This window comes from Tachypleus tridentatus, chromosome 12, assembly GCF_004210375.1.
Source record: "Tachypleus tridentatus isolate NWPU-2018 chromosome 12, ASM421037v1, whole genome shotgun sequence".
In the NCBI taxonomy this organism is placed as follows: Eukaryota; Metazoa; Arthropoda; class Merostomata; order Xiphosura; family Limulidae; genus Tachypleus; species Tachypleus tridentatus.
The window spans coordinates 81641185-81667784 of record NC_134836.1 but is presented as its reverse complement, the minus strand read 5'-3'; the positions used below and the strand labels follow the sequence as shown (position 1 = coordinate 81667784).

Here is a 26600-nt window from a genome sequence, read left to right as displayed (position 1 = left end):
GTGAACTGTAGCGACAGTCAGTTCCAGACTAGATAAAATATTCAGTATTGCTTGTAAGTTTGTAAAACTGTTGTACATAAATCATTATTTGTAATAACTATTATTATAAATTGTATTGCTGTTTTACATTAAAAAAGATATATGTATTAAAAAAGAACATTGCGTGTATCAATCTTGTTGGCAAATATCATAAATTTTATACATATCAGCATTCACTTAACTTCTAAATTCAAACTCAAGTTTCCGGTTATTTGAAATCGAAATACGTAAAGTAGCAACAATAAATTGGTGACTCGTTCGAGATGATATGTAATACAACAAACATTAGCTTATTTATATTATGTAAGTATAATATCTATAAGAATAATCTAATGTTGTGTAAGATCAGGAATGGTAAGATTGTTACGTAAAGTAAGATTAATTACAAAAAATACTTACATTGTGTGAATGAAGTTGAATCACACAAAGTAGCACACATTTGTTATTTCACTAACAAACACAAACAGTCTAGAACTGCAGTTATAATGTTTTATGTTGTATTTACGGTACTGAATACATTAGTAACTCGAATTATGATCATGTTCATTGCTTTCTAAATTTGTTTTTGGGAGGGAGATAAACCACACTAAAATCGTGATCAAGCAATTACGACCTTTGATACGTTGAACGTTTTTTTGTGAAGGTACTCTAAAATCAGGACTTATAGTATGATTATTTTTATTATTTCTAACTTACAGCATCGTTGGGTGTTATATTTTGATCTTATTTATTATTTTCGACTATACCTCAATAATAACTTATAATAAGCGTCAGTAATAATTTAAATAACTCAAAAAGACTATATTTTTCCATCTGAATTGGTTTTTACAAGACTTCTTGCCATAGACATTTGTGTGGTCTCGTATTCTGTCGTTTCAATGTGCACGAGAATTACTATAGCTTAGAAGTGTTTGAAAAAGTAGTTTTGAAGTGGTTGTTTTCAGACCTGAGAGGATTTTGGCCAAACCCATGGAATGCACTTCGTAACAACTGAGATAACTGGAAAATTAGAACAATCTTGTGTTTGGATAACGAATGCTTGTAGGTAACAACCTGTTTGATGAAACGTTAGCCACAAATAACGAACATTGTTTTCAGATGTTATGATTGTTTTTTTAGTTGTCTAGTATATTTCTAATTTTTGTAGTGCACTCACTAATCAAGTAGAGCAAACAACCGATAACTTATGGGAATATATTAACTAATGTTGGCGTTCAAAACGTTAATTATGTATTTTAACAGAAGAAAATACATCCCGCTTGTTGGATTTGTGAAGGTAATAAATATTTTAGTACTAACGTAAACCACGATCTAGAGATTTTGTTTTTAATTTCGCGCAAAGCTACACGAAGGCACGAAGGACAGCTAGCTGTCCCTAATTTAGTAAGGTTAGATGGAAGTCATCACCACCCATCGCCAACTCTTGGGCTACTCTTTTATCAACAAATAATGGGATTGACCGCATATTATAATTACCCCACGGCTGAAAAGACGAGCATGTTCGGTGTGATAGTAATTCGAACCTGCTACCGTCAGATTACAGGTCGAGTGCTCTAACCCCTTGAAAATTCTGGGCCCGAGATATGAAGCCAAGTGAATAAAATTTATTAAAGTTAAAATGTTGATTCAATTTTAAACGTAATTCAGTTCCCAATTAATGTATTATCTGTTATATGACCAAATGTTTTAATAAAACAAACCTATTTAATTAATGAAGATTCCAATTAAGAAATCAATAAATTTTTTTCCAATTTTGTTGTTTATGCATTTCATTTTATACTTTTAGTTCATAGACTAACAATAATATTTGTTACTTAGCAACATAGCATAAGCCATTGTTGGAATGCATTGTTACGAAAACGCACTGCCTTTTTTATGCATTAGAAGTTGTCTATCTAGCTGAGGCATTACAAGGTATACTATAGGGTGGTTATGCTTACCTAATCATTTTTAACAGACTATACATCTGTAATAAAAATAATTCTGTCTGTGATTTATATTTGTAATATAAGGACCCATTTCTTTTTGTGTGGTTTTTCGCTAGCTTGACCCATTAAAAATATGCGCGCGCGCGCATGTACATAGACAAGTAATTAATAATACCCAGGTGCACACTCTCAGGATCCTCTTAGTGTGTGTGCAAAATTTCATGTTTCTTAGTGATTTTTTCTTGGAGCTATAGCGGTCATACATATATAGATACACCCTTTTATTATTATAGAAACAAACTGATTTCCAAATCATAGGTAATATCCTAAACTGTAGATGGATTCAGAACAAATTCTGATTCGTGAATTACAAAGTTGTACTCTGTAAAACGTTTTACAAAATTTAACGATTTCTCAATTTACAGGTTATATCCGGCTTGATGACGAATTCAACATGTAAGAGGAATACGAGTAATATTACGCATACTAACCTCTAGAGTGCAGTGCTGAGCGTCAGAAGTTTAACCTTTACTGTAGATCAACTCTTTGATGAATAATGAACCACAAATTAGAAATACCAATTTCAATTTACTTTTACACATTTACTCACAGATTATAGTTGATGACATACACTCCTGGACAAAATATTGTACAAACTAAAGTTCCTGATAAAGTGGATTTGCTTTACTTAAATTTGAAAATGATGTCGTCACTTGAGTTTACTTATAAAACAACAAATCATGTTAAATAACGAACAAACGCCAGTTCAGCTAAATATAATGCTCCATTTGTAATAAAAATGAGTTGATTGTACATTAGACGCAAAATAATATAATCTAGTGATGAGCCATTTGTTACATATATTCAACAGCCAGAAAAAAATTAGTTGGGTTATATGTATTGTTTAATCAAGATGAACACTTCACAACATGAATAACAAACGTTAAAAAGGAGATATATATATTTTAAAACAAACAGCGGGCGTAAAAAAATGAGACTAACGAAGCATGAGTCATTTAGTAATAGAACTTTAAAAACTGCTGCAATGTTAATGTCTACAGCTCTAGATAAATGTTTTGCATCACCTCATAATTATCTATTTTTACTTCATAAAGTCGAATAAAATCTGTTGATTTATGTTACATTCAAAAGCTGCATGAAGAAATATGAAGGATAACTCAATCCTTTAGCAACTTATTAAGTACATTTCCGAGAGAGTTAAGGAAATCTTGAAAAGGCATAGAATACACTGCAAATACTATCAATAGCACTATGCAACACAAATTTTATTATTTCTTAATTGTTTATGTTGTAGAAGTACAGAAAATGGCCATTATTTCCTTTAAACTTTACTTTTGTAACCTGCATAATGAAATTTAGAAATTAACCTATTTTCTATGTAAAAACGGGAAAATTTGCACATTTTAATTTACATAAGGTTTGAATAAAACAACATATGAATCAAGACTTACATGTATTTATGTTAAAGTTATACAAAAATGAACAAAAATGTTTAGACGTGAGTAGTTTTTCGAGATTTGCGACTGTAATGTAAATCACTTTTGTGTATCAGCCCCTAAATATAGTCTATCATCATGTTTTCGTTACACGCTCCCAGGTCACAAAAGCAAAGTTTGAAGAGAAAAATAAGTCTTTTCCACTCACTTTAGGCATAAGCAATTGGGAAATAACATTCATTTTCTGCCCAAGAAAAAGTAAAAAAATTCTTGCATAGTGTAATTATTATAGATTCAGTTAGACTTTTCCGGTTAAACGATGTTAAATAAAATACTTAAATTATGTCAAAATAACTTCTGTAATCATGTTTTATTCCTTCAATTTTATTGGCATATTTTGTGATTAATTCTTATATTTTATTTTGCTTTAGAAATACGATTATTTTACATGCAGGAACAGACCTTTTCACAAAATGCTTTTGATCTTTAATTTAACTGTTTTCTTGTTTGGAAACACTGATTTAAGTATTTATATGACATAATATTTCTTTTGTGCTTTTTTACGTTACTTAACAGAGCTTAAGCTCTTTAAAGACACTTAACGTTTAATAAGCAGCACTTACCCTATCCACCAAATCATCTAAAGATTTGGCAACTTTGATAGCCACAGAATGTTGATCTATTTCCTCGTACTTAAAATATTGGGTGTCACTGAGGCTGTTATCAACTGCTTCAATCTTGAACCTTTGTCTTGGAAACACTTGTAAACGAAAAATCTCTTGATCTAGAAAAAAGGAGTTTTCATTATGAAATAACGTGTGTATTTTCAGTATTTAAATATGGTTAACGACGATTAATATATGAAATATTGTACCTTACCTAAGCTTCAAAATAGCTTGAATTTAATTTGTTTGTTATTTTAAACGCAATTCAAAAATAATAATATCGCTAATTTCGTGACATTAATTGAAGCAAATCCTTATGTACACAACGTATAAGTAAAATCACTGATAAAATCGTATACGTTCTTTAGCACGTCCTCATTGTTCCCCACACACAATTAAAAAGAGGAATAAACAAAATTTTCACAGAGTATTATGTTCAGATAATTTCATATGTTAACAAAATTTTCACAGAGTATTATGTTCAGATAATTTCATATGTTGTCTGTTAGATTTCTAATCATGAATCTAGAATTTAAGTTACTTGGTTTTACGTTTCTCTAATTAATGAGTATTGTTTTTGGTTTTCGGTTAAACATTAATTAAAATATGTATGAAAATATTATTGATTTTATTAAAATGCACATGGAGAAACGTTTCCTGGTAAAGTTCGTGAAAATTGATGTTTGACACTCACTTAACATCGGTGAAGATTTCTTTAAGGATATACATGAAATGTCAATTACTATAAAACTTAGTGCAACTAAGTTAATGTGTTTTTTTTGTAAGTAAATATAAAGCTGCATAATTATACATCTGTGCTCTGCCCACCACGGGTATTGAAAGCCAGTTTCTAATGGTGGGAGCACGCAGACATACCACTGTGCCACTAGAGGGAAAGTGGAGCCTCCCCAAATGAAAATTAATAACGACAATTTTTTCTCGTTTGTGATATCTAAATACCTTATTAAAATACATTGTTTGCTTTTAAGCACAAAGCTACACAACATGCTATTTGTTATTAGCTCACCAAAGGTACTGAAACCTGATTTTTTTGGTGTTATAAGCCTTAGGACTTACCGCTAAACAACTGTGGGTTAGTAAAATAATAATGCAGCACAAAATGACAAAAAGAAATACTGTATGAGAATGGTTTATCTAAAGTAAAATTTAAAGATATTTTCTTTGTAAAAACTGTAAAATGATTATTTGAAAGGATAATGATGCATAGATCGGTAGGCATAAAAGTTCAATAATAAGTAAAGAGGCGAAGGTAAAATAGGTAATGAGATTACAGATGTCTCGACCGTCAAAAAATCAACTTCAAGCAGACAATGTAGGTAAAAGAATATAATGTACAATGTCTTCAGATATAGTTGATTAAGATGGACAAGTGAAAAATATGAATGGTAAAGACAAAATGAAAGAAATGTTTATGGAGGTTTGTTTGTGGTAAAGCCAAAAGATACACGTTAAACAATTTATCCTCTGCCCATCACGGGTAGGGAAATTCGAATTTTAGTGTTTAAAGTCCGCTTACTGATTGCTGAGCTACCAAGGAGCAGGTAATAAGAATGTGAAGCAGAATAAGGTTACCGGTGAGTCAGTGGCAGGTTCATAAACTTACAACTCTAAAACAAGAGGCTCTGTTTCAAGTGGTGGACAGAGCGAATAGCACATTGTGTAACTTTGTACTAGGATAACAGCAACAGTAAAAATGACTGAAAATACTGAAAGATTCTTTTAAAAATAGTTTCGAAATAAAAGGAGCAGAATTTTAATTTGTATATTTTGAAACCTTATATTTGTTATGAAAAATACATGACACCACTTATTTATATTCCAATTACGAAATACTTCTATGTTAAACTTGGCTAAAAAAAAATTCCAAAATCTGTTTCCGATAAATGTAAAACTGACAAATTTAAACCAGGAAACAATTTTATGAAATAAATTGCCTCTGTTACGCTATAACATCAAAATCAGTGATTCAAAATTAAGGAAGCTATCAGTTCATTTCATGCTGTAGTACAATCATGTCTCAACTGAATCAGTTTGTCTAAAATCACTAGAGCATCCCTCGCTGACAACAAAGCATGACGGTTATTCAAACGGATACATCTCGTTCTTTTGTAGCAATTTCCTAATACAATCACAATTATGTTTTCTAAAATACAGAAAGCTGAAGGCATAAGTTAACCAAAACTAAAGTCTTTAACTCCATAATAACATCGAATGTTGTCTAAATTTAGGGTGTTTTTAGCAGGATATTTATCTATTTTGTTTTTATAAAATAACTGTTTATCAGATTCTCAATCACACAAAAGCCATTTTGTAACGGAATCTGGAATTTAAGGCAAAAGAAAATCGTCAGACTCTAACTTAATTCTTGCCAGTACAAGTATTTGGGAAAGATTTAAAATAATGTCTGTTATGCCAACGTTACAAAAACATTATAATATGAAATATTAATTGTAAAGCAATAAAAGCAACTACAAAATAGAATAATATTCAATATTTTGCATCACCCTTCTCCAGATGGCTTAGCGCTAAGTTTAACGGTTGATAAAAATAAAATTTGAATTCTATTTCTAAGGTTGACACAGCAGTGACAGCCGATTCAGTTCTTTTATAGTTAATAATAAAACAAAACACAATATTTTACTTGCAAATGAAAATGAAATATAGATAAACTTTATTTAGTACGATAAACAATTTATTATTGCAAGTTCTCACAAGCCATTTTTTTTATCTGAAATGTTCACTTAGTAATCCAGGTTACTAACACTCGTGAACAAAAAATATTAAATTATGCAAATCTTAATGTTCTTTATTAACTTATTTATGTTTAACTTAATGACTTAGTTGATTCATCAGTCAAGTAAGTTTTGCTATGAAATTTATTTCACTTATTGCTTTTGAGAAAATTAGCTATAAAGAAACTTTATTATAAAATCTATATTAAGTTTTTCAAGGCAAAGACCATTTGAAAGACTAGGATAATCTCACTATACTTATGAGAATAAAATATTATTCTCTAAACCTAATTTATTGTAATGAACAATTTCGCAGTTATAATGTGATTAATCAATGATCAATTGTAAAAATGTGTTTCTGTATATTGATAATAAAATTAACTGAAATAAATGAAAAATATGAAATTAGGAATGATATCTGGTTTTGTATTTTAATTCAATAAAAATGTAAATCAGCCATTATTTTCACTTCTATTGATAATGTTAATTATGTTTCTCATTAACTTCCATTTAATTAAACTACAAAATTAAATGTGTTTCGTATTTCTAATTTACTTTTCAGTTAAAGCCTACTAAAAAGACATCAGTAAAATAACATTTTTAAAAATGTACTTTTCTACATGTTTAAGTTAAAATCAAAAATGAAACTTTTATAGCTGTACACTTTAGCTTATGTGTATTTTCTAGGTTTGGAAATAAGTAATCTTCTTATAAAAAAAAGAAAACTAAAACGTTACAACTTACCAACTGGAATATTTTCTGATACCCGTTCAAATCGACGGTTTTCATTTAGAGGATAAAACTGGCAGGCTGATAAAATAGTAAAAACATTAAAAATAATATATACATATACACACACACAGATGTTTGTGTATTAATACTTTTTTTTTCAAAAGTTAAGAAATACGAAAGTTAATACATGAAATTTCTACTGCTTATATTCCCTAAATAAATCATAAAAACAAGAATATTGATAAAAGTTAGTCAACATTATATCAAAGAATGTCTTGATAGTGAAATTCTTTTGCTGTCAGAGATTTCTCCTTAATGGTGATGTGCTAATATACAGGGTACTATTACTGTTTCTCCTATACATACATAAAGTTATACATACCAAAGTTTTACGTAAATAAAAGGATTTTGGTTCATAAACTTATACAAAGACAAACAATTTAACTATCTAATATACTGTCTGTAAGCACACAGAGCATTTATGTGAAATTATAATTTCTAAATACACAATAATATAATTACTGTTAATTTTTTTTTATTTCTTTAGAGACTATAAATATATTAGAGTTGATAATTTACATTATTTCTTTTGTAGAACCAAGTTTAACTTATGAGAAAGAAGCACTAAAATCGAAAATATCAAATAAGAATAATTATATATAGTTGTAAATGATATTGTTCAATACATGAAAGCACTAATGCTAACTTCTTATCTTGTGTTGTAAATACGATGTATTTTACAACGTTAGTTAAGTACTTTATTGGCACCAACTTAAGAGCACAAAACTTCAGATTATAAATAATGGACAGTTGAGTATATGATAACTCTAAAAGTAAAAAAAACTCTTCAACGTGTTTCTTCGATAAAACCAAAACAATAAATACGTAAATACTTTATTATTTTGTGTCATATAAATGTATAAACATGCTATATTATATCATATATACAAAAAACATGTTATATGGTATGTTAAGGTATTCACACACTATCATGAACGTTAAAAATTTATTGAAGTATTATTAAAATTACATTTATGAAGGAAATACATGAAATTAATTTCGATAAATTATAGTTTCTATAAAAAATCATCACAAAGCTGAAAGATTCTACAGATAACAAGAATGATCTCTTATGTGTGAAATGACTGATCTTACACTATTATATATTCAGAGAAGCGTCCAACTAAAACTAGCACTGTTTGTATGAAATGACTGGCTTTACACTATATGTATTATGGATTCAGAGAAGCGTTGAACTGAAACCATGTACTGTATGTCTGAAATGATTTACAACATTTCAGGTTCAGATAGATGTCAAACTGAAACCGTGTTTTTTATGCGAGACGAAAATTATGCTTACAGAAAAGTGTGAACTTCTTTGTTTTTAGTTTTTCATTAAATTATTATGTTTATGACACAAGACATAATGTTCAAATTGAAACATCATTAGTACTTGTTACTAATGTTTTTTTGCTCACCTCAAAAATCAAGCACAAGTGGAACATATTGTATGTTGAAGTCTTCATTGAATTAGGATATTGTGCAACATATAGTATTTCCTAGTTTTCACTAAATTAGCTTCTACAATGATGAGTTAAATAAATGAATAAACTTCGTGGCTTGCAATAGAGAGCCACGGTAAGGTAAAGCAAAACTATATTAAAACAAAATTAACACATAAAAGCATCATTCTAATTATAACATATTTAAAGTAGAGGAAATGATACCAAACAGTTATTCTATTTCCTCAACATGTTTTACCAAGTAAAAATATTTTACATTCCATTCGTAATTATCTGATAAAGTGAGTTTAAAGTTATTTTCAAAGAAGTTTTCTTGAGTCACTCACTTAAACGTTACTTTGTGTGCTACTTTACGTTTCTGTTATAATTTCTCATTATCTTAAATCTGAGTTTTTATCTAGCTAATTGATCGTCAATCATATGGAAACAAGCTATAAATATTGTTACAATGTTCATTTTTACTTTCAGCGCTGAATGATGATATATTTAGACGATAAGACAGTTCGAAGAAATTTAATGTTTATAAAGTGAGAATATAAGATATTACACTGCAAACTTCTCAGTTTATAAGAGTTGTCCCTCAGATTTTACAAATACAAATTCACAAAGTTGAAACTTGCATAAAGCGCACCACTAAACTGGACAAAAAATTATAGATTGTATAAGCTCTTGATAGAACTGGTGTCGGATACTCAACTCTTGGTACACAGTGTCGAACGACTAAACGTGCAGTCAACAACTCTTGCGCAGCTGTTAACTTTACTGCAAAGGAGAAGTGAAAAGAAAATGAACATACATATCGAACTGAACCTTTCATAAAATTATGTAGCTATTACTCCTTTAAATATGTAATATTTACAGTAGGAAGTATGAGTAACATAGTTTTTGCATTCATAATTCTGGTTTAAATCTGTACTTTATTTGTAAATCTGTAAATTTGTAAATATTTAATCTGAGAACTTAGCTTCTGACTGTAGAATACTGCCTGATTGTCTTGCTAATAAAAATATATTAGTCTTTTGTCACTAATGTTCAAAGCTTAAATGTAAACTAAAACATTGCTCATTATAAAAAATAAAGCTAATTAGCACTACTTAGAACCATCACACAGAAAATAATTTATAGATTATATACTTTTATGTAAATAACACAGATAATTTGCAGATTTACAATACATTAACGCCAACATCCATCTTGTTAAATGATAAACATATTCCTTGAAGGAGAATTTATCGAATGAAATGATCTGTACACTCATCAAATGAATATGCGAGTATTTCTAAAGATGCATCCTATCCTGTTACGAAACGTCATACACTAAAGATACCCTGTATACGGCCTTTTCAGAACAGTTCTAGAGGGTGCTTTGTAACGTTATTAATACTTTAATTTTAAACATTCAATATTAGTACTAGGCTGCCTCACTGTTCTTGGAGACCACGCTTTTTGTTGAGATTAACTATTAACTGTGAAGATGTATAGCCGTCTTCTTTCAAATTTTAATTTACCAGCCTAGGTTGAATAATCTATTATGTGAGGACTTTCAGATGTCTGAGTTGTATAATAATGAACTAAAGTATTATAAAATCCAATTTTGTGCGGTATGTGTGTCAATTGTTTCTTTCTCTCTTTAGGCCTGTGTTCAGTATTCTAGTTCAGAATTGTGCTTATTTTACTCTGTTACTGTTTTGTTGCAGAAATCTTAACAACAAACAAGTGATCCAAGTCCCTCTAGTGCAAGTACAGTGTGTGTGTTTCGAAAGTACAAACAACAGTAATGTGCTAGAAGTCATCACTATAATGTCTGTGTTCGGAATCACTGTATTAACCTTTATCACCAAATGTTTACTACAGTAAAGAATGTTGCCCCATCCACATAGATCACAAGTCTCATTTATAAAACAAATAACCACATAACTTATTTTTAAAGCCTTTATCACTTTTAACTTCCCTTTTAAAATAGAAATCATATACACTGACTAGTATACAACACAAATAAAACACCAACTCCTCAGCGGTTTTCTAGGACAACCGTTGGTGTGATTAAATATGTCACTATTACGTCTTTAATTCATTAATTCACTTAGTATTAAACTTTCCGTATATGCTTTAAAATGCCAAGGGTTATTTATGCTCGATTCTATTATCTGTTTCTAAATGGTCCATAAATACATCTATTTTATTTTGTAAGGGGTATAATTACGTTTAATGTCATTGAAAATAGAGAGATATATACAATACTGGCCAAAATCTTAAGGCTAATGAACATAAAGAAAAATATGCATTTTGCGTTGTTAGACTCAACCTCTTATTTGAGTAAAATTCTAATTTACCATGGTAATACGTAGGACATGTATATAAATTTATAACATTAAATTTACAATATAAATCCACAGTTTTTACATGCATCTTATAATATTTAAATGTTCATTCTTTTTTCTCATAGATCTTGAGTGGTTGCCAAATCAAATCTCAATAGTGCACTTCTAAAATAATCAACAATATGGACGGACAAGGGCTAATGATTAACGTTGCCAAAAATACACTTCCCAGCTTGGGACGTTGTACGTGATCAGAGCGATAGTTGAATTATTCGATCAGAACAGTGCATTCCATGAGTAAGCCGTCAATGTTGTTGATTAGCTGTTTTTCTATTAGAAATGACTAACTACGATAGAGACTTTGTGTAGCATCTCGCTAAAACAAAAACAAAACTCTTAAAAACAACTGTGGTCTTGACAAGTTACCCAACTAATTTCAGACAGAATATATTGAAACACTTCCTTTACTATTGGAATACATCCAATAAGCTGAAACTTGTCCTCATTAACAATTTTCTAAGCAGATTATTATTTTAGATATTCGAAGAAATGAAAATTAACACACATTTGAAACTGGTTATTTTTGTATTTGCTTATACACTACATTGTATCATTACTTATACACTACATTGTGTCATTACTTATACACTACATTGTGTCATTACTTATACACTACATTGTATCATTACTTATACACTACATTGTATCATTACTTATACACTACATTGTATCATTACTTATACACTACATTGTATTATCGGAACTAAATTTTCATTCATATTATTTTATGAAGGCAGGAAACATTCTTAAAAAGTAATATAAACATAAGACATTTGTAATAAAGATCTTATCAATAACATCAAAGTTCTGAAAATTACATGATTGACAAAATATTATGAACCGTTCTTCAGTTTTTTGACCTATAAAAATGTTTCCACAATTCTCTTCCACTTCAATCACAGATACTATACCTTTCAATCTACTTTTAAGTATTCTTGTCATTATGAAGCCCCATTTATTGAATTGTGTCTGGGGCTCAAGAATGACTAAGACCTCTTCTGATGATTAGGACATTTTAAAACCACCTCTCAATTGTAAAAACATTGGCGTGATGTTTGAGCAGAGGGATTGCTCTCTGTCATTTGTCTTGTTTGTTATTACCCACTGGATTTACCCTTCCCCCACACCTGATATTATATTATAAGCCAGAGGGCAGCATAATCATACGTCTTCCGACAATTTATAAACGCTCGTGCGCAGTTGCTTCCTAAACAGATACATTCTTCACGTTTTTAGATAGAAAGATATAACGTGTCGTCGTGATAGGTTGAACCTTGAACTAACTTTCTTTTGAATTGTCTTTTTTCTAGTACTACAGTTCTGCAGGCACAGTAAAGATATTCACTACTTCCCCAATATGACATCCATATAATTCTATTCATTCAAACGTCAAATTTATTTGTCAATTGTAATATTAAATGTTCTTTTCGTATCACATTTAGTTTCTTCATATTCATGGTCACAACCTTTCTAATGGACAACAATTGATACAAGAGTACTGTAGTAAGCAAACATCTGTGAGCAGAGAAACCATAGTATATATAAGTCTGGTAAGCGTTCTTTAACCTAATTCCTAAGTTAAAACTAATTATTTGTTTCGTTCTCTTGATTAGTTGTTTAATATCACATACCATCCATATACATACTGTAGTTACGGAAACTCATGTGTTACCACTTACTTCGGTAAAAATACAAACTTTAGGTCTTACGATAACAAATATTTAATATTCTGAAATAAAGTTTTTTGCTTATTGACATGTTTTTATAACACCATAACAAACACAAGCGATGATTCCGAATAAATATTATTTTATGTTGTTTATTTTTCACCAGTCTACTTACTCTTAACAGACTTTTTTATACCTACGTTTCAGGGTCTGAACAGTTAGACACCACAAAGGTAAATGGAAGAAAAACGATAATCTGTCACAAATATACATTTTTATGTATTTACTTTATAAACCAAGCAACATCTAATAATTTTGTTTAAAACACTGCTTGCATTCAAGAAATGTGTTAGTTACCACCATTTGTACAGATTTATGCCTCAAACACTTCAGTATGGGTGTCGAAAACTTGCAATGGAGGCAAATTTTAAAGTATTTTGAAGTTCTGCAATTTTCCTTTAATCATAAAACTACGTTATAGGTCCTCACATATCGATGAGTATGATATTGTTAATAATAAATACACGTTTTACGTCTTCATACATTAATGAATGTGCTTTTTAGAACAACGTTAGTATAAAGTAAAGAAAATTTAATTATGAAAAGTAATATCTTGAATCTGCTGACATGGTATAATTATCCTTCATAAAGCTCAATGTATCTTCAGAAATATACAGACGTAGACTTTTCCATTTATAAAATATAAAAAAAACACCGCTCCTGCTGGATAAAATGGAATATTTAATAATTAACTGAAACAGTAAAAATTTTGTTTTAGTTTCAAATTGATTTGTTTCGTTTTCAGGTGACGATCCGTAGCTTAGTGTGTTATAATGTCCTGTTCAGCTGTTGTTTGTTATTCATTCAGTATACTGTTTTGAGTTGATTTTTGTCGAAGTAAATGAAACAGCTTATATAGAAATGGCATCGATTACTTTCAATAATTTCCAATTTATTACAAGTAAACAAACAATCGCTGGAGAAAATTGGTTTTGTTGTGAGTTAATTATTTTTCATTTCTTGATAGATAAAGTTTCATAGCTATACACAAAGAAACAAGTAGAGGATTGTTGTTGTTTAAAGTTGGGTACAAAGCTACGCAACGGGCTATCTGTGCTCTTCCCACCACGTAAAAGACGCGTTTCACCATTAATGCCACCAACTTATCGAAGTTATTAGTGTTAACGTTTCTTTCTAACATCGAATGTCCAAAACCTCGTTTTTTTATGGATCTATAAAACGAAGGACGAATATAAGTATCCTGTAAGTTTCATACACCCGGAAACTAATGAACAATTGTTGCACTTTAAGATCTTATTTAAACTCATAATTTCTTTGATTAAGCACACGTTTAATTGCAACGTTCCGGTCACAGAGAAATGGAGTTACGGATCACGAATGACACAAGATTTGCTAGTTAAAACTGGCTAGAAACCGAACGTGACTTTTAGCATCATTAAATCAGTCTGTATTAGGCACTGATTCTGAATGTCCTTTGTAAGTTAATTTTCTGCGATATTACCACAATAAATGAGTATCTCATACTTGACTATATGATGTTAGTTGTATAGCATTGTCAACATAATGACCATTGTTTGTTTTAATCTCCAGAAAGGACGGTGTATTCAGTAATGTCGCTTGTTATTTTTTATGAAACAACTGCCAAATTAATTAGTTATTTTCATCATAATTTGAATAACGTTTATAAGATATAATAATTATTTATTATTTATATTGTAAAGACGTTTAAACGACAAACTTAAATGAATCAGTAACAAGTTTTAAAAAAGCAAAGAATGAATGTCACGAATATGTGTGTATCAATCAGTTACAAAATATATATTGATTCTTCATAGGTTAAAATTGGAAGTACTGCAATGGTTGTTCGTTAAAATGTTTAATACTCAATAAAAATAAAATAATCATTATTTCACATTATTATTTTTCTTATTTGTTTTAGTTCGGACCTAATGATTAACGTTACCGGACTGTGAATCTGAGAATTCATGGTTAACAACCTATGTATATATAAAACTAGCTCTGCAGTTTGGACCTGGAACTGCAATCTAAGAATTACAGTGGGTGGAAGCCATGACTAGCTGCTTTATCTCCAATCTATTGGTTTAAAATCAGGGATGGCTATGCACAGATAGTTCTTTGTGTAGCTCTGAGCGAAATTCTGAAACAAAGATTTTAAAGAAAAACCGTAAACAGTCCTAATAGAAACATTTGGTAGTACATAAGTAAAGGCTCGAATTAAGATATAAAATTTGGTTAGATATTTGTCTTATTCAACCTATAGAAATAGTGAAAATATAATGTAATTTGAATTTTATCATTCTCCTTATTTGTGTGAGAAATCTTTGAAGCTCTCTTATTACTGAGCCCAACATGTCCAGGTGGGTTAAGGCGTTCGACTCGTAATCTGAGGGTCGCGGTTTCGAATCCCCGTCGCACCAAACATGCTCGCTTTTTCAGTCGTGGGGGCGTTATAATGTGATGGTCAATTCCACTATTCGTTGGTAAACGAGTAGCTAAAGAGTTGGCAATGGGTGGTGATGACTAGCTGCCTTCCCTCTAGTCTCACACTGCAAAATTAGGGACGGCTACCGCAAATAGCCCTTGCGTAGCTTTGCGCGAAATTAAAAAACAAACAAACAAACAAACAATACTCTTATTAATTTAAGCAATTTTGTCAAAAATATCAAGCCTAATTTGTAAAAAAGCAATATAAATTTTAATCTTACATCAAGCCAGATCAAAGAATTGCTTTAAAATTAAATAGCACTGATTATGCTTCAAACAATTGTTTTATTTCACGAAAAGTATTTTGCTCCGATTCATTTCTGTCGCTGATTTTATGAATTATGTTGCATAAAATTAGAAGGAACTAACACAGAAACAGATTATAATACATTGTTAAATAATATAATGTGGATTTTCCAACCGTTTATTGACTTTTTACAGCTTCACAGTTTTATTTTATCAACCAAAAATTGATACACTTTTGTAAGCGTATTGTAATCACAAAATGATGTAACAACAAAGTCCAGAATAGCACAAGTATCTAAAAATACAAACACTGGTTAGACGTCAATCAGCATGAGGGATTGATATTTTAGTCAGAGTCTATTCTGTTTATTTAAAAAGATGAAAGCCTTACCAAAACATAAAGAGTAGTTTGTTAAATTATATTTGGTGTAAGAGTGTAAGACAACATAAAATAAACGATATATATTTTTAAGAAAGAAAACTAAATCGAAAGGGTAATATGATAACATTATCTTCAAAAGTAAAATTAAACTGTTGGTAAAGTGTATCAGAACTTCAGTGAATAATGGAGAGAAATAATCTTGTCAGAAATTAACTCACAATTCAAAAGTTATTGAGGATTAGCTATTTTTTAGTCTGACGTCAAAGTTATTTTACAGTTTACAAAATTGTCCTTAAACTTTATCGCAGTATATTTTATTTACAATATTTTCTTATTTTCATTCCTTGTTTTCTTATATAGTTTCACAGTATTACTTTAAAATGCATTACTTTTATTTGAATTATATTTTAAAAGTTTCAAAGCATTAATTGAAATTTCGTAGTGTTGTTTCTATGTTTCTGTTTTTATAACAAAATGTTCGTCTATACGCTGTTTGAAATATGATAATATATCATGAGGAAAATTAACATTTTGAAATTAAAGATTATCATCCACTTATTATATTTAAACCGATAGCTTTGGAACTAAAAGAAAAATTAAAACAACACATTTCTTGTTTTTTTTATTTAAGACTGGTATACAACATTTAGTAAAAACTGTTTACGTTATTATAAGTAACAGAACCGATACAGGCTTCCCACGGGTAATAAATACTTATTTCAATTAATTACGACAGTTTAGTCAACACTTGTAAGAGTTCCTGTTTTATTTTTATAAAGTTCGATATCTTATTTCTCACATTAGCTTTATTATGTTACTTAGTAGGTTTTATATTTAAGGATTTTACTAAATTTCCCATAATACCTAATTAACAAATTGCTTCGCACTCTTAATTTGATGTTTTCTTATGAAATTGTATAGTTAACACATATATTGCTTATCACTGAAGGAATTTATGTAAATCAATAAGTTATTAGTAAATATTTCTCATATTTGACATAGCCATTAATCTAGTGCGTTTTTTTAATCAAATTTTAATATATTTAAAGTTCAATTACAGCCTGATACAGAAGGTGCAAAAACACCAATTTATATTGGCATTGTCTGATGGGCACTCAGTTTTTTTTAATTACGGACACAGCTCAAGTCCTTAGAAAGATTAAGAGCAACTATTTTATAACATTTAAAAATCGTTGAATACCTGTTGTTATTTAGTTTATAAAAAAGGGTAACATTTTAAAAACATTATGTAAAATTGTTCATTGAAGCATCCATATGGTTTAAAACAAAATAATTGGAGCCAAATGCTGCGAATAAAGCTACATGCCAAGGTGTATGCAACCTTGTAGCGGAAGATATACCGAAAACGTGAAACGTTCTGGAACGTTACTTGTTTTATTTGCAGTGAACTTAGCACAGCACGATCTCTTTTGATTGTTTTATTCCTTATAGAATGTATTTAACCCCAAAAGCTAATGCATCACCACGTTACAGGTTCTTACACGTGACAGGCTTCTGAAAACGTCACGTGTAAAGATTTTAGAACACTACGCAATGAATATTTCTTCAATGAATACCAGGAAACGATTAACGATTCTTTTACATGAGATACACTACATTTAAGAACACTAAAAATCTTCAATAGTGTTTTGAACCAGGCATAAGATATAGGTAACACGAAGATCACTTAACAAACTGCTACAAGTTAGTAAAAACAACAACAACAACCTGAGAAATGTTAGTTTATAAGCTGTATGTTTTGTGCTCGAAATCAATCTTTCCATATGAAAAAACAACATTGCGGGAAAAGACTATGCCCAGTATAGGTCAAAAGGATGTTATATAGTGTTTTATCGTCTCCTGACTTAAGAATATCCCATTTCCGTACTATCTGAAGTACAATCTCTGTAAAGTTTCATTAATCTATACGCTGTAAATTATCGTTTGTGATTTTAACTGATGGATTTTTAAACAAAACAAGAAATTTGGGGATTATTTATATTCACTTTTAATTGTTGTTTACAACATGTAGAAAAATAAACAAAACTACACTGAATATTGTATGACGTATGTCATTGTTAATGTCGGAAATATAATAAGTTTTATACAGATAAGTTACACAGATACTCAAATGTAATAAAACGATTTCTATGATAAACAGCAAGTTACATACTTACAGCTTTCATTTAATTTTTGATTAATGAAAACTAACAAATTGAATTTTGAATTCATTTTGTTCACAGTTTGTATTGCTTCAAATAACATGGAAAATATAACTAATCAATTCATATACTGCATTTAATTGTTAGCAAACAACTGTACTTTATAATAAACTATTAATATACAATTAATGCTACACTGAAAACCCCACAGCCAGGTATGGAACTAGAAGTTTCTTTTAGACCAAAGGAACAAAGAAAATAAACCAAGATATGCAATGATCCATTTATTATCGCTGCAAACAAACATTTCTAGTAGATTTTCTCTGATAGTATGAAAATACTATTTCCTCATGTATGAACAGTGTTACAAGAACATGAGAGGCGTAACTTCGGCGGGAGTGATGAAGGTTCGTTTGCTTCCCCGACACCCTCCAGCTACGGGCTTGACACTAATTGTGATTTATATAAGGAATAACACATGTGTGATAGAAAAACCAAGAAAAGCAGGTACTCAATGAACAAATTGCTTTTATCGCTTACAGAAACAGCAGCCGACATCGATTTAAATTTGTTCTCGAAAAGAAGTATATTATTCTACCAGTAAAACATTAAGAAAATAAATAAGGTTCAAAATAAAATGGTTACTTCCAGCTTTATTTTGTTTATTAACAGAATCTTTGAAATGAGGCCGATTCAGGTGATTTAATTCAAAGATAGGTGAGGCTGCTTCATCATTCATATTTCATTTATGTTATGAAACCTTAAAGAAAACAAAACACATTACTGAAGAAGTCCTTAAAATTTTAAAATTTACCACAAATAAACTTATCCAGAAGTTCATTGTATCTCAATTGAGGATAGAAAAAACATCTCTGAACATGAACATATGTAGATGTGATGACAAAAAAATGTTTAAAGAACTGAAGAAAAGAGCAAAGACAATTGTACGTTTCATAAAACTTCATTTAACAACAACCAGGGTTTCAAAAACTTCATTTAACAACAACCATGGTTTCATAAAACTTCATTTAGCAAAAACTATGGTTTCATAAAACTTCATTTAGCAACAACCATGGTTTCATAAAACTTCATTTAGCAACAACCATGGTTTCATAAAACTTCATTTAACAACAACCATGGTTTCATGAGGCACAAATGATGCATTTACTGGCGAAATTATGGTCGTTAATACACGAAGATTTTGTGAAACATCCTCTTGTTTTTGTTCTTTTTTCAACTCTGTATTAATAGTTTCAAAAAGTACTGACAGTTTCAAGTATCAATTATACAAAATGTATCTCAGAACGGCTGACATGGGTATTAATACTTTTATTGATAAGGAGAGAACAACGTTTCGACAGTCCTAAGTCATCTTTTTCTTAACCTAAAGATGGCCTAGGAAGGTCGAAACGTTATTCTATCCTTATCAATAAATGTATTAATACCCATACCAGCCGTTCTGAGATACATTTTAATTTCAAGTGGGTTTCTCGTCATCAAGAATTATACGAAATATTTAAATATTATATTTCTAGGAGTTTCTTCAAAAATCGAAATTACTCTAACTGTTCTTATGTTACACTGTTTTTAGACGTGGGATTCACTCTTTAACTTAGGCCTGGCATGGCTAAGTGCGTAAGGCTGGCGACTCGTAATCCGAGGGTTCGCGCCCACGTCGCGCTAAACATCCTCGCCCTCCCAGCCGTGGGGGCGTTATAATGTGACGGTCAATCCCACTATTCGTTTGTATAAGAGTAGCCAAAGAGTTAGCGGTGGGTGGTGATGACTAGCTGCCTTCCCTCTAGTCTTACATTGCTAAATTAGGGACGGCTAGCACAGATAGTCCTCGAGTAGCTTTGTGCGAAATTCCAAAAAACAAACAAACAAACTCTTTTACTTCAATTTTTTTTAAATTTCCTTACATGTTTTTATATTTTTTAGTTATTTTCAAATAGAACAGTAGATGTGTTTATTTCTTTGCATTTCGTACTTCCAATTTACAATTAAACTTCAGAATAATACACAATATAATAAATGCAACAGAGGGAGAAAAGAAATTCGTTTATCCTTGCCTAATATTTTTGTAACTTGGAAAATAAAATTGCTCTGAATATTATGATAATAAATGGAAAGTTACTATTACTGAAGTGAATCTGGTAAGCAATGCCAACTTAAGAAATGATTTGTCTCTTGAAGGCGATGCTTTTAAGTACAGAAAAACTCAAATTATTAAAAACAAGAGTTTTGACGTTCAGCAACTGCTGAGGATTATTCTCAACCCATCAACATGGGTACATATTAAGCGATTAGTTTCATATATAGTTCAGGGAAAGCCAGTTTATCACCAGTATCATGTACTTGTTTTGTTACAAGAGTATGAAGGTATTTTACAGCACTTTGATTCGTGTAGTAAGTTCTTCTTCAAACTAATGTTGTTTATAAATGAGAACATTCAGTCACATCCAAAAACATGAATTTCAGCGAATACAAGTGTTTATGCACGTGACTGCATGTCACGTTACTACAGACAAATGCGTGATTATAGCTGCACGTGAATTGGAGGTCCGGGAAACGCACCGAATTACCTTAGTAGTTCAAGGAGGCCCAAACCTTGCCAAACCTCTTAGCTCTGTAAATTAGTAGCATTGGCATTTCAGGTACTTGTTTGTAAATGGTTCACAGCCAGGTTTTAGCAGAGGTAGTAGCGCAAAAAAGTGATGACACGCCGTTGTTCTATTGAACAAACCTCTAGAAAATGTGTCTTAAAATGATTTTCATTTACATATCATATTTCAACAAATAAAGAGAATTATGCAAACATTTTAAACAACAACACAAGTGTATAACAATTCTAAAATTACACAAACGTAGTTATTTAGTTCGGTTGTTTTGAAGTACCTATAGCTCAAATACATTAAAAATGCTGAGGCACAAAGCCACACAATGTGTTATTCGTATCTGCCCTCCACGAGTATTAATATCCGATTTGTAGCGTTGTACGTCCATAGACATACCGCTGTACTCCTGGTGTGTATGTGAGCAACGCTTCCTTCATCAATACTCTAAAAGACTCCACAGGCTATCTCACTGACCACATCAATACAAAGCTGCTGTTCCACAAGAGAAGCTTTTACCTATAAAGCCTATTTAAATTTGCTGTAGTTCAATAATTTTAATATAAAATATTATTTGTGTTTATACAACTTACACTAAATAAATTCTGGCCAACACTCTAACACTAATTTTTCGAAAATCAATACATTATTATTTCTCTAATTGAATTATCTCTGAGAAACTGATTTTGTTTTTCCATAAATATTCTATGATTTATAATCGCAAAGAATTTTTACCTGAAAAAAACCAAAACAAATATTGCTTTTTATCATTAAAATTTTTGTGGATTACTCCTGAGTTGTTTCTTGGAACAGATGAAGTTTCGTTTAGCTTGAGGTTTTCAGGTCTTAAATATTGTTTTTAATCATGTTTTAACTTACTTTTGTCTGGCGCTTTAACTAATGCTTAATTCAATTTAAGCATTACACTAGATGGTGAAACCTGTACCTATAGATATGTTTGTGGGAAACAAAGTCATAGACCTAAGGAGATCAAACTGTCACACATTTTGAAGATGACAGAAAACAGTAAATATACGTCAATTTTTTTATATTCGTTTCCAAAACTACTCATCTTTAAATATGCCATTTATTATCAGTTTTTTAATTAGTTTTCTTTTTAACAATCCGTTAAATTAATTTAAGTTAAATAATTTAATTTTATTGTGTAATGAATATCTTCATCATAGTTTTAAACAGATTTAAGCTTTAAGTTTCTTCTGATAATGTTCATAGAAACCAGATAGTTTTGGTTTTCAATAAACTATTCAAGAAGAGACAAAAGAACGTTTGTTTTAACATATTTATAAACACTTCTAGAATGTAAGCAGCCTTAATTAGTTCTTATTGTTATTTTCACACTGAATACCCTGAAATAACAATTTAGTTTGCATAATATACAATCTTGTTTAAAGGACTCAATCTGATCAGCTCTACACTATATGAAAATAAAGATAATACATCAATTAGAAGAATGTTTAATTAGCATGATTTTTTCCATAGAATCTATATTATAATTTTATAGTAGGGATGGATATATGAAATCGGTATTTATGTATAAATTAAAATGGTGCATTTTGCCTAAAAATGGTGCATACAAAAGTAGATACGTAAATATGCAGATGCATGTGTCCATTTTAATTTTTTCTACATCAAGATAATTTGCTTAATAAAAAGCGTTAACTAGTTCTTAAAATTGTCATCTAGCAAGTAAATGTAATATGATCGTTCTCCACACGTATTGCAGGCTGACAATTATAAAAAATATTTTATCACAGCTTCTACTTTGAATAAAGTAAGATAACACTTATATGGTTGTTTTATGAAAATGCTACACATTGGACTGTCTGCCTACTTAGGGGTATCAAACTACACATTTTAGCGTTACTCGTCTGTCAGCTTATCGCTGATTAACCGGGAGATTATAGGGTAAATATTTTGATGAAACCATGCCAACTCTGAACTCTAAAAGAAAGTTAGACTAGTGTTTTTTAAGTAAAATTTTATGACGCTTTCTAGATATCTAAAACTAATCTGTCATTTATTTGTACAATTCACCAAGTAAGTCTTAAAATAAACTGATGTAAGGCTAATTCTAATAAAAAAGCTTATAAAATTAAAAGCGCTATATACAAAGAATCACTTGAGCTAAAACTGGCTCTTGACTATTATGTTCTAAATGAACATGGTCACATTTTAAAGTGTTTTGTTAAAACGTTTCATCACATGTGCACTTTGAGGTGGGTCAACTCATTACTTGAAGACGAAGAACGATAGGAAAAACTAAACCGTTAAAGCAGGCCTAATACAAGAGTATGACACTTACTATGTCACTAGTTCTGTAAATAACCCATGTTAAAAAATACAAGTTTAATATTTCCATTCCTCATTATATTGATATGAGCTTAAACAGTTCTGAAAATCGCACTTAAAGATAGAATATAAAGGTTATTTCAACTATTCACGTGCAAACGTATAAATTCCACACTTTTATCCAATGTTAATATTTTATTGCCACTAAGTTTTAAGAGAACTGCAAAAACAAAATACAAGAACTATATTTGAAATCATATTTAAAAAAAACACTCACATAAATTACTTTTACTCTGATGCAACTCGGTGAACGAAACAGGTCAGCTGTACCTTTCAGCAACAATATTAATAAAAGAAGATAAATTTTTCGTCTCCAGATGATAACGTTTTATCATTAACTGAGGTGTAAAGGTAGTTTTTATCGTCAAATGTTTAAATACATCCAGTACAGACTACAGATTCTAAAAACTAACAAAATAGTTTCATCATTTAATTGAATCCACGGTAGTGTTACAGCAACTATACTTTCAAACTATAGATTTGAAGTTTTCAGAAACCGAAGTCCAACACTCTGTGCCCAACAAACGTAAAATAAAACAATTACATCAGGGGATTTGGTAGATTCAAACCTGTGCCAACTACTATTGTCCCCAGTAATATCTGTAGGTATCTCGAAGTGATATCGTTAACCAGAAATACCACGTCATATTTGAGGACCTTTCGAAAAATATCGTGAATATTGTTTAGGCTATGCTACAAGTGCATAGAAAATAATAAATTTCAAAACTGAGCAAATTAATAATCAACTACATATATACATTATATATATTATGTATATACACATTTTTATATGTAAGTCGGAGGGTTGTTTACCCTCTTCATAAATATTTTTCTAATAAAAATTACGAGTATATTTTGTGCATAGAAAAGTAAAAACAAAAAAGAGGTGCTTTCCATGGATCACATGTATTAAAGTTGTTAGTTTATGCATATATAGTATCTTACAACGAAGTATATGTGCCTCATAAAAACATAGAAATTACAAGGACAATGTGTTCAGTTTTCAGAGAAACCCACAATTGCATGCGATTACATACCTATTTACTATTAAACAAGTCATGCTAGATCCTAGTCATGAAGCCCCTAAGTCATTGTCAGTTTGGAATGTGGTTAGAGAAACATGATTATCAGCTTGAAATTATGCGCAACTTGCTTTTTCCGGAACTTATTTTAGATAGTGTGGTATCACAATCATCACATTGTTATAAATTGGTCGAATAAATGGCATGTGTCTTAACAATTGTGAAACAAACTCTTCTTCTGAATAAACTGACCATTTTTCCTAGAATAACGTTTATGCTTGGATAAAGCTTTCCTTGTGTCTTATACCTGTATATAGTTTTCTAAATAAATGGATTAATATTCCTTGAACAACTATTACACTTGAATAACGTTTTCCAAAGCAATTAACCAATTTTCCTTGATTAACTGTTATATATGGATAAAGGTTTTTACTTAAAAGGACCACCTTTACTTGAATAATTCTTATGCTTTGATATTCTTTTCACGAAGAGCTGATCCATTTTCCATGAATATGTACTATATATGGGTAAAGTTTATTAGATAAATTAATCAAGTTTCTCTGAATAATTGTTATACAAGGATAAAGTTTTCTAGATAAACGGATCAACTTTACTTGAATAATTGTTATCCTTTGATAGATTGTTTATGCAGAGTATTCATGATGAAACTTCGTAGAATGGACTGCAACTGCCTGTTGTAGAGACACAAGTGTAGAGCGGAAGACTTTCAAAACGTCGTTCTCTACACTAGTGTCCACACAACAAGCAGTTGCAGTCCATTCTACGAAGTTTCATCAATTGTTATCCTTTAATAAGTTTTAAATGGGTAAATATGAAGATTCATGTGTCTGTTTTAACTTTTATTACTCCTTAATATGGTGTTAAAGTAAAACTTCTATTAAACTTGCTTCCTTGTTAATAGACTATAAACGATTACTCGTATATTAATTATTGGGTGAATTTCTAAACGCTTTATACAATGAATAAAATGCTCAAAATCATTTTTAAAAAATTGCTCATTGAATACTTTTAATATTATTAAATTGTTATATAATTTCATTAGAACATATACATTCGTATGAGATGTTTCTTGTAAGTTCCATGCCCACATTTCTAGTAGTGACTTTAATGTGTAAATATCTTCTAAAGTCCCTCTTTAAAAATATGGTTGTTTTCTTAATACCATGCATATTTGAAGACTTGTTTAAGTATTTTATTACATTTTTTACGTTTAATACACATATTACGGGGTCATCACGGTTATTATCTCTCTCACAATAAAAAAGACACAAATAAATGTATTAGTTGGATAAAAAATATCTTGAAATGTAAACAGACTATGTGAAAACATGTGAATTTCTTTCATTTATAACATTGTCGTTAAATTATTGTTCTTAAATAGGTTACACGTTTGCTTGGTTTATTCAAAACCAAAAAAGAATGTTTGTATCTCATAAGCTTTTCTCTAAAATTATTATAAAGCGCCACCTGTACTCATGTATATAAGTTTGGTGTGTGTTATCGTATACGACGATCAAAGCCCATTTATAATATGGGAGAAAAAGTGAAGCCCGAAGAAATGTTTATGAACGAGACGTGCATTTATGTATTGTTACTACATACATCTGAAAGAGCCGCTATGATGTGCTAAAACTAACACAATGAAAATTAAAGAATGGATTTGTCTGTTATATGCACAAATGGACTTACTGTGTTAATGTGGTTAATTTTCCATTCATATCACTCCGGTACTTATGAAGTCATAGAAATCCTTTGGTAAATCCTTACCAAAAAACGTTTTTCAGCTAAATCCTGATAGTTTTATTTGTATTAAGGACTGGTCTAGTTTTTATGTTAACTACAGAACTTTAATAATTCACGTTTTTCATTTGTAATAAAATACTATTAACATGTTCAAATAAAAGTGCTAGACATTATACTTTGACAGTAAAAATATCCAAATATGCACCAACAACATTAAAGTTACAACAGATTAAAAATGGTTGGAAAATACAGAAATAGTTATTTTCCAGTGTCATAAAATATAGACATTAGTAGCAAAAGTAGAGAGTGTTTGCATTTATCATGATCTTTATAACTGGTTGTCGTCCAGCAGTTTGAATCAAATTATT

General features: G+C 30.1%; 1 protein-coding gene across 1 annotated transcript in view; it reads right to left on the bottom strand.

Moving 5' to 3' along the window:
• Positions 1-26600, bottom strand: part of LOC143233805 (protocadherin Fat 3-like) — a 163173-nt gene that overhangs the window by 123964 nt on the left and 12609 nt on the right. Inside the window, exons 2-3 of the mRNA XM_076470494.1 lie at positions 7587-7652; positions 4048-4208 (exon numbers count right to left, since the gene is read on the bottom strand). Coding sequence (XP_076326609.1) covers positions 4048-4208; positions 7587-7652 — 227 coding nt within the window. The remainder of the gene's footprint in view (positions 1-4047; positions 4209-7586; positions 7653-26600) is intronic.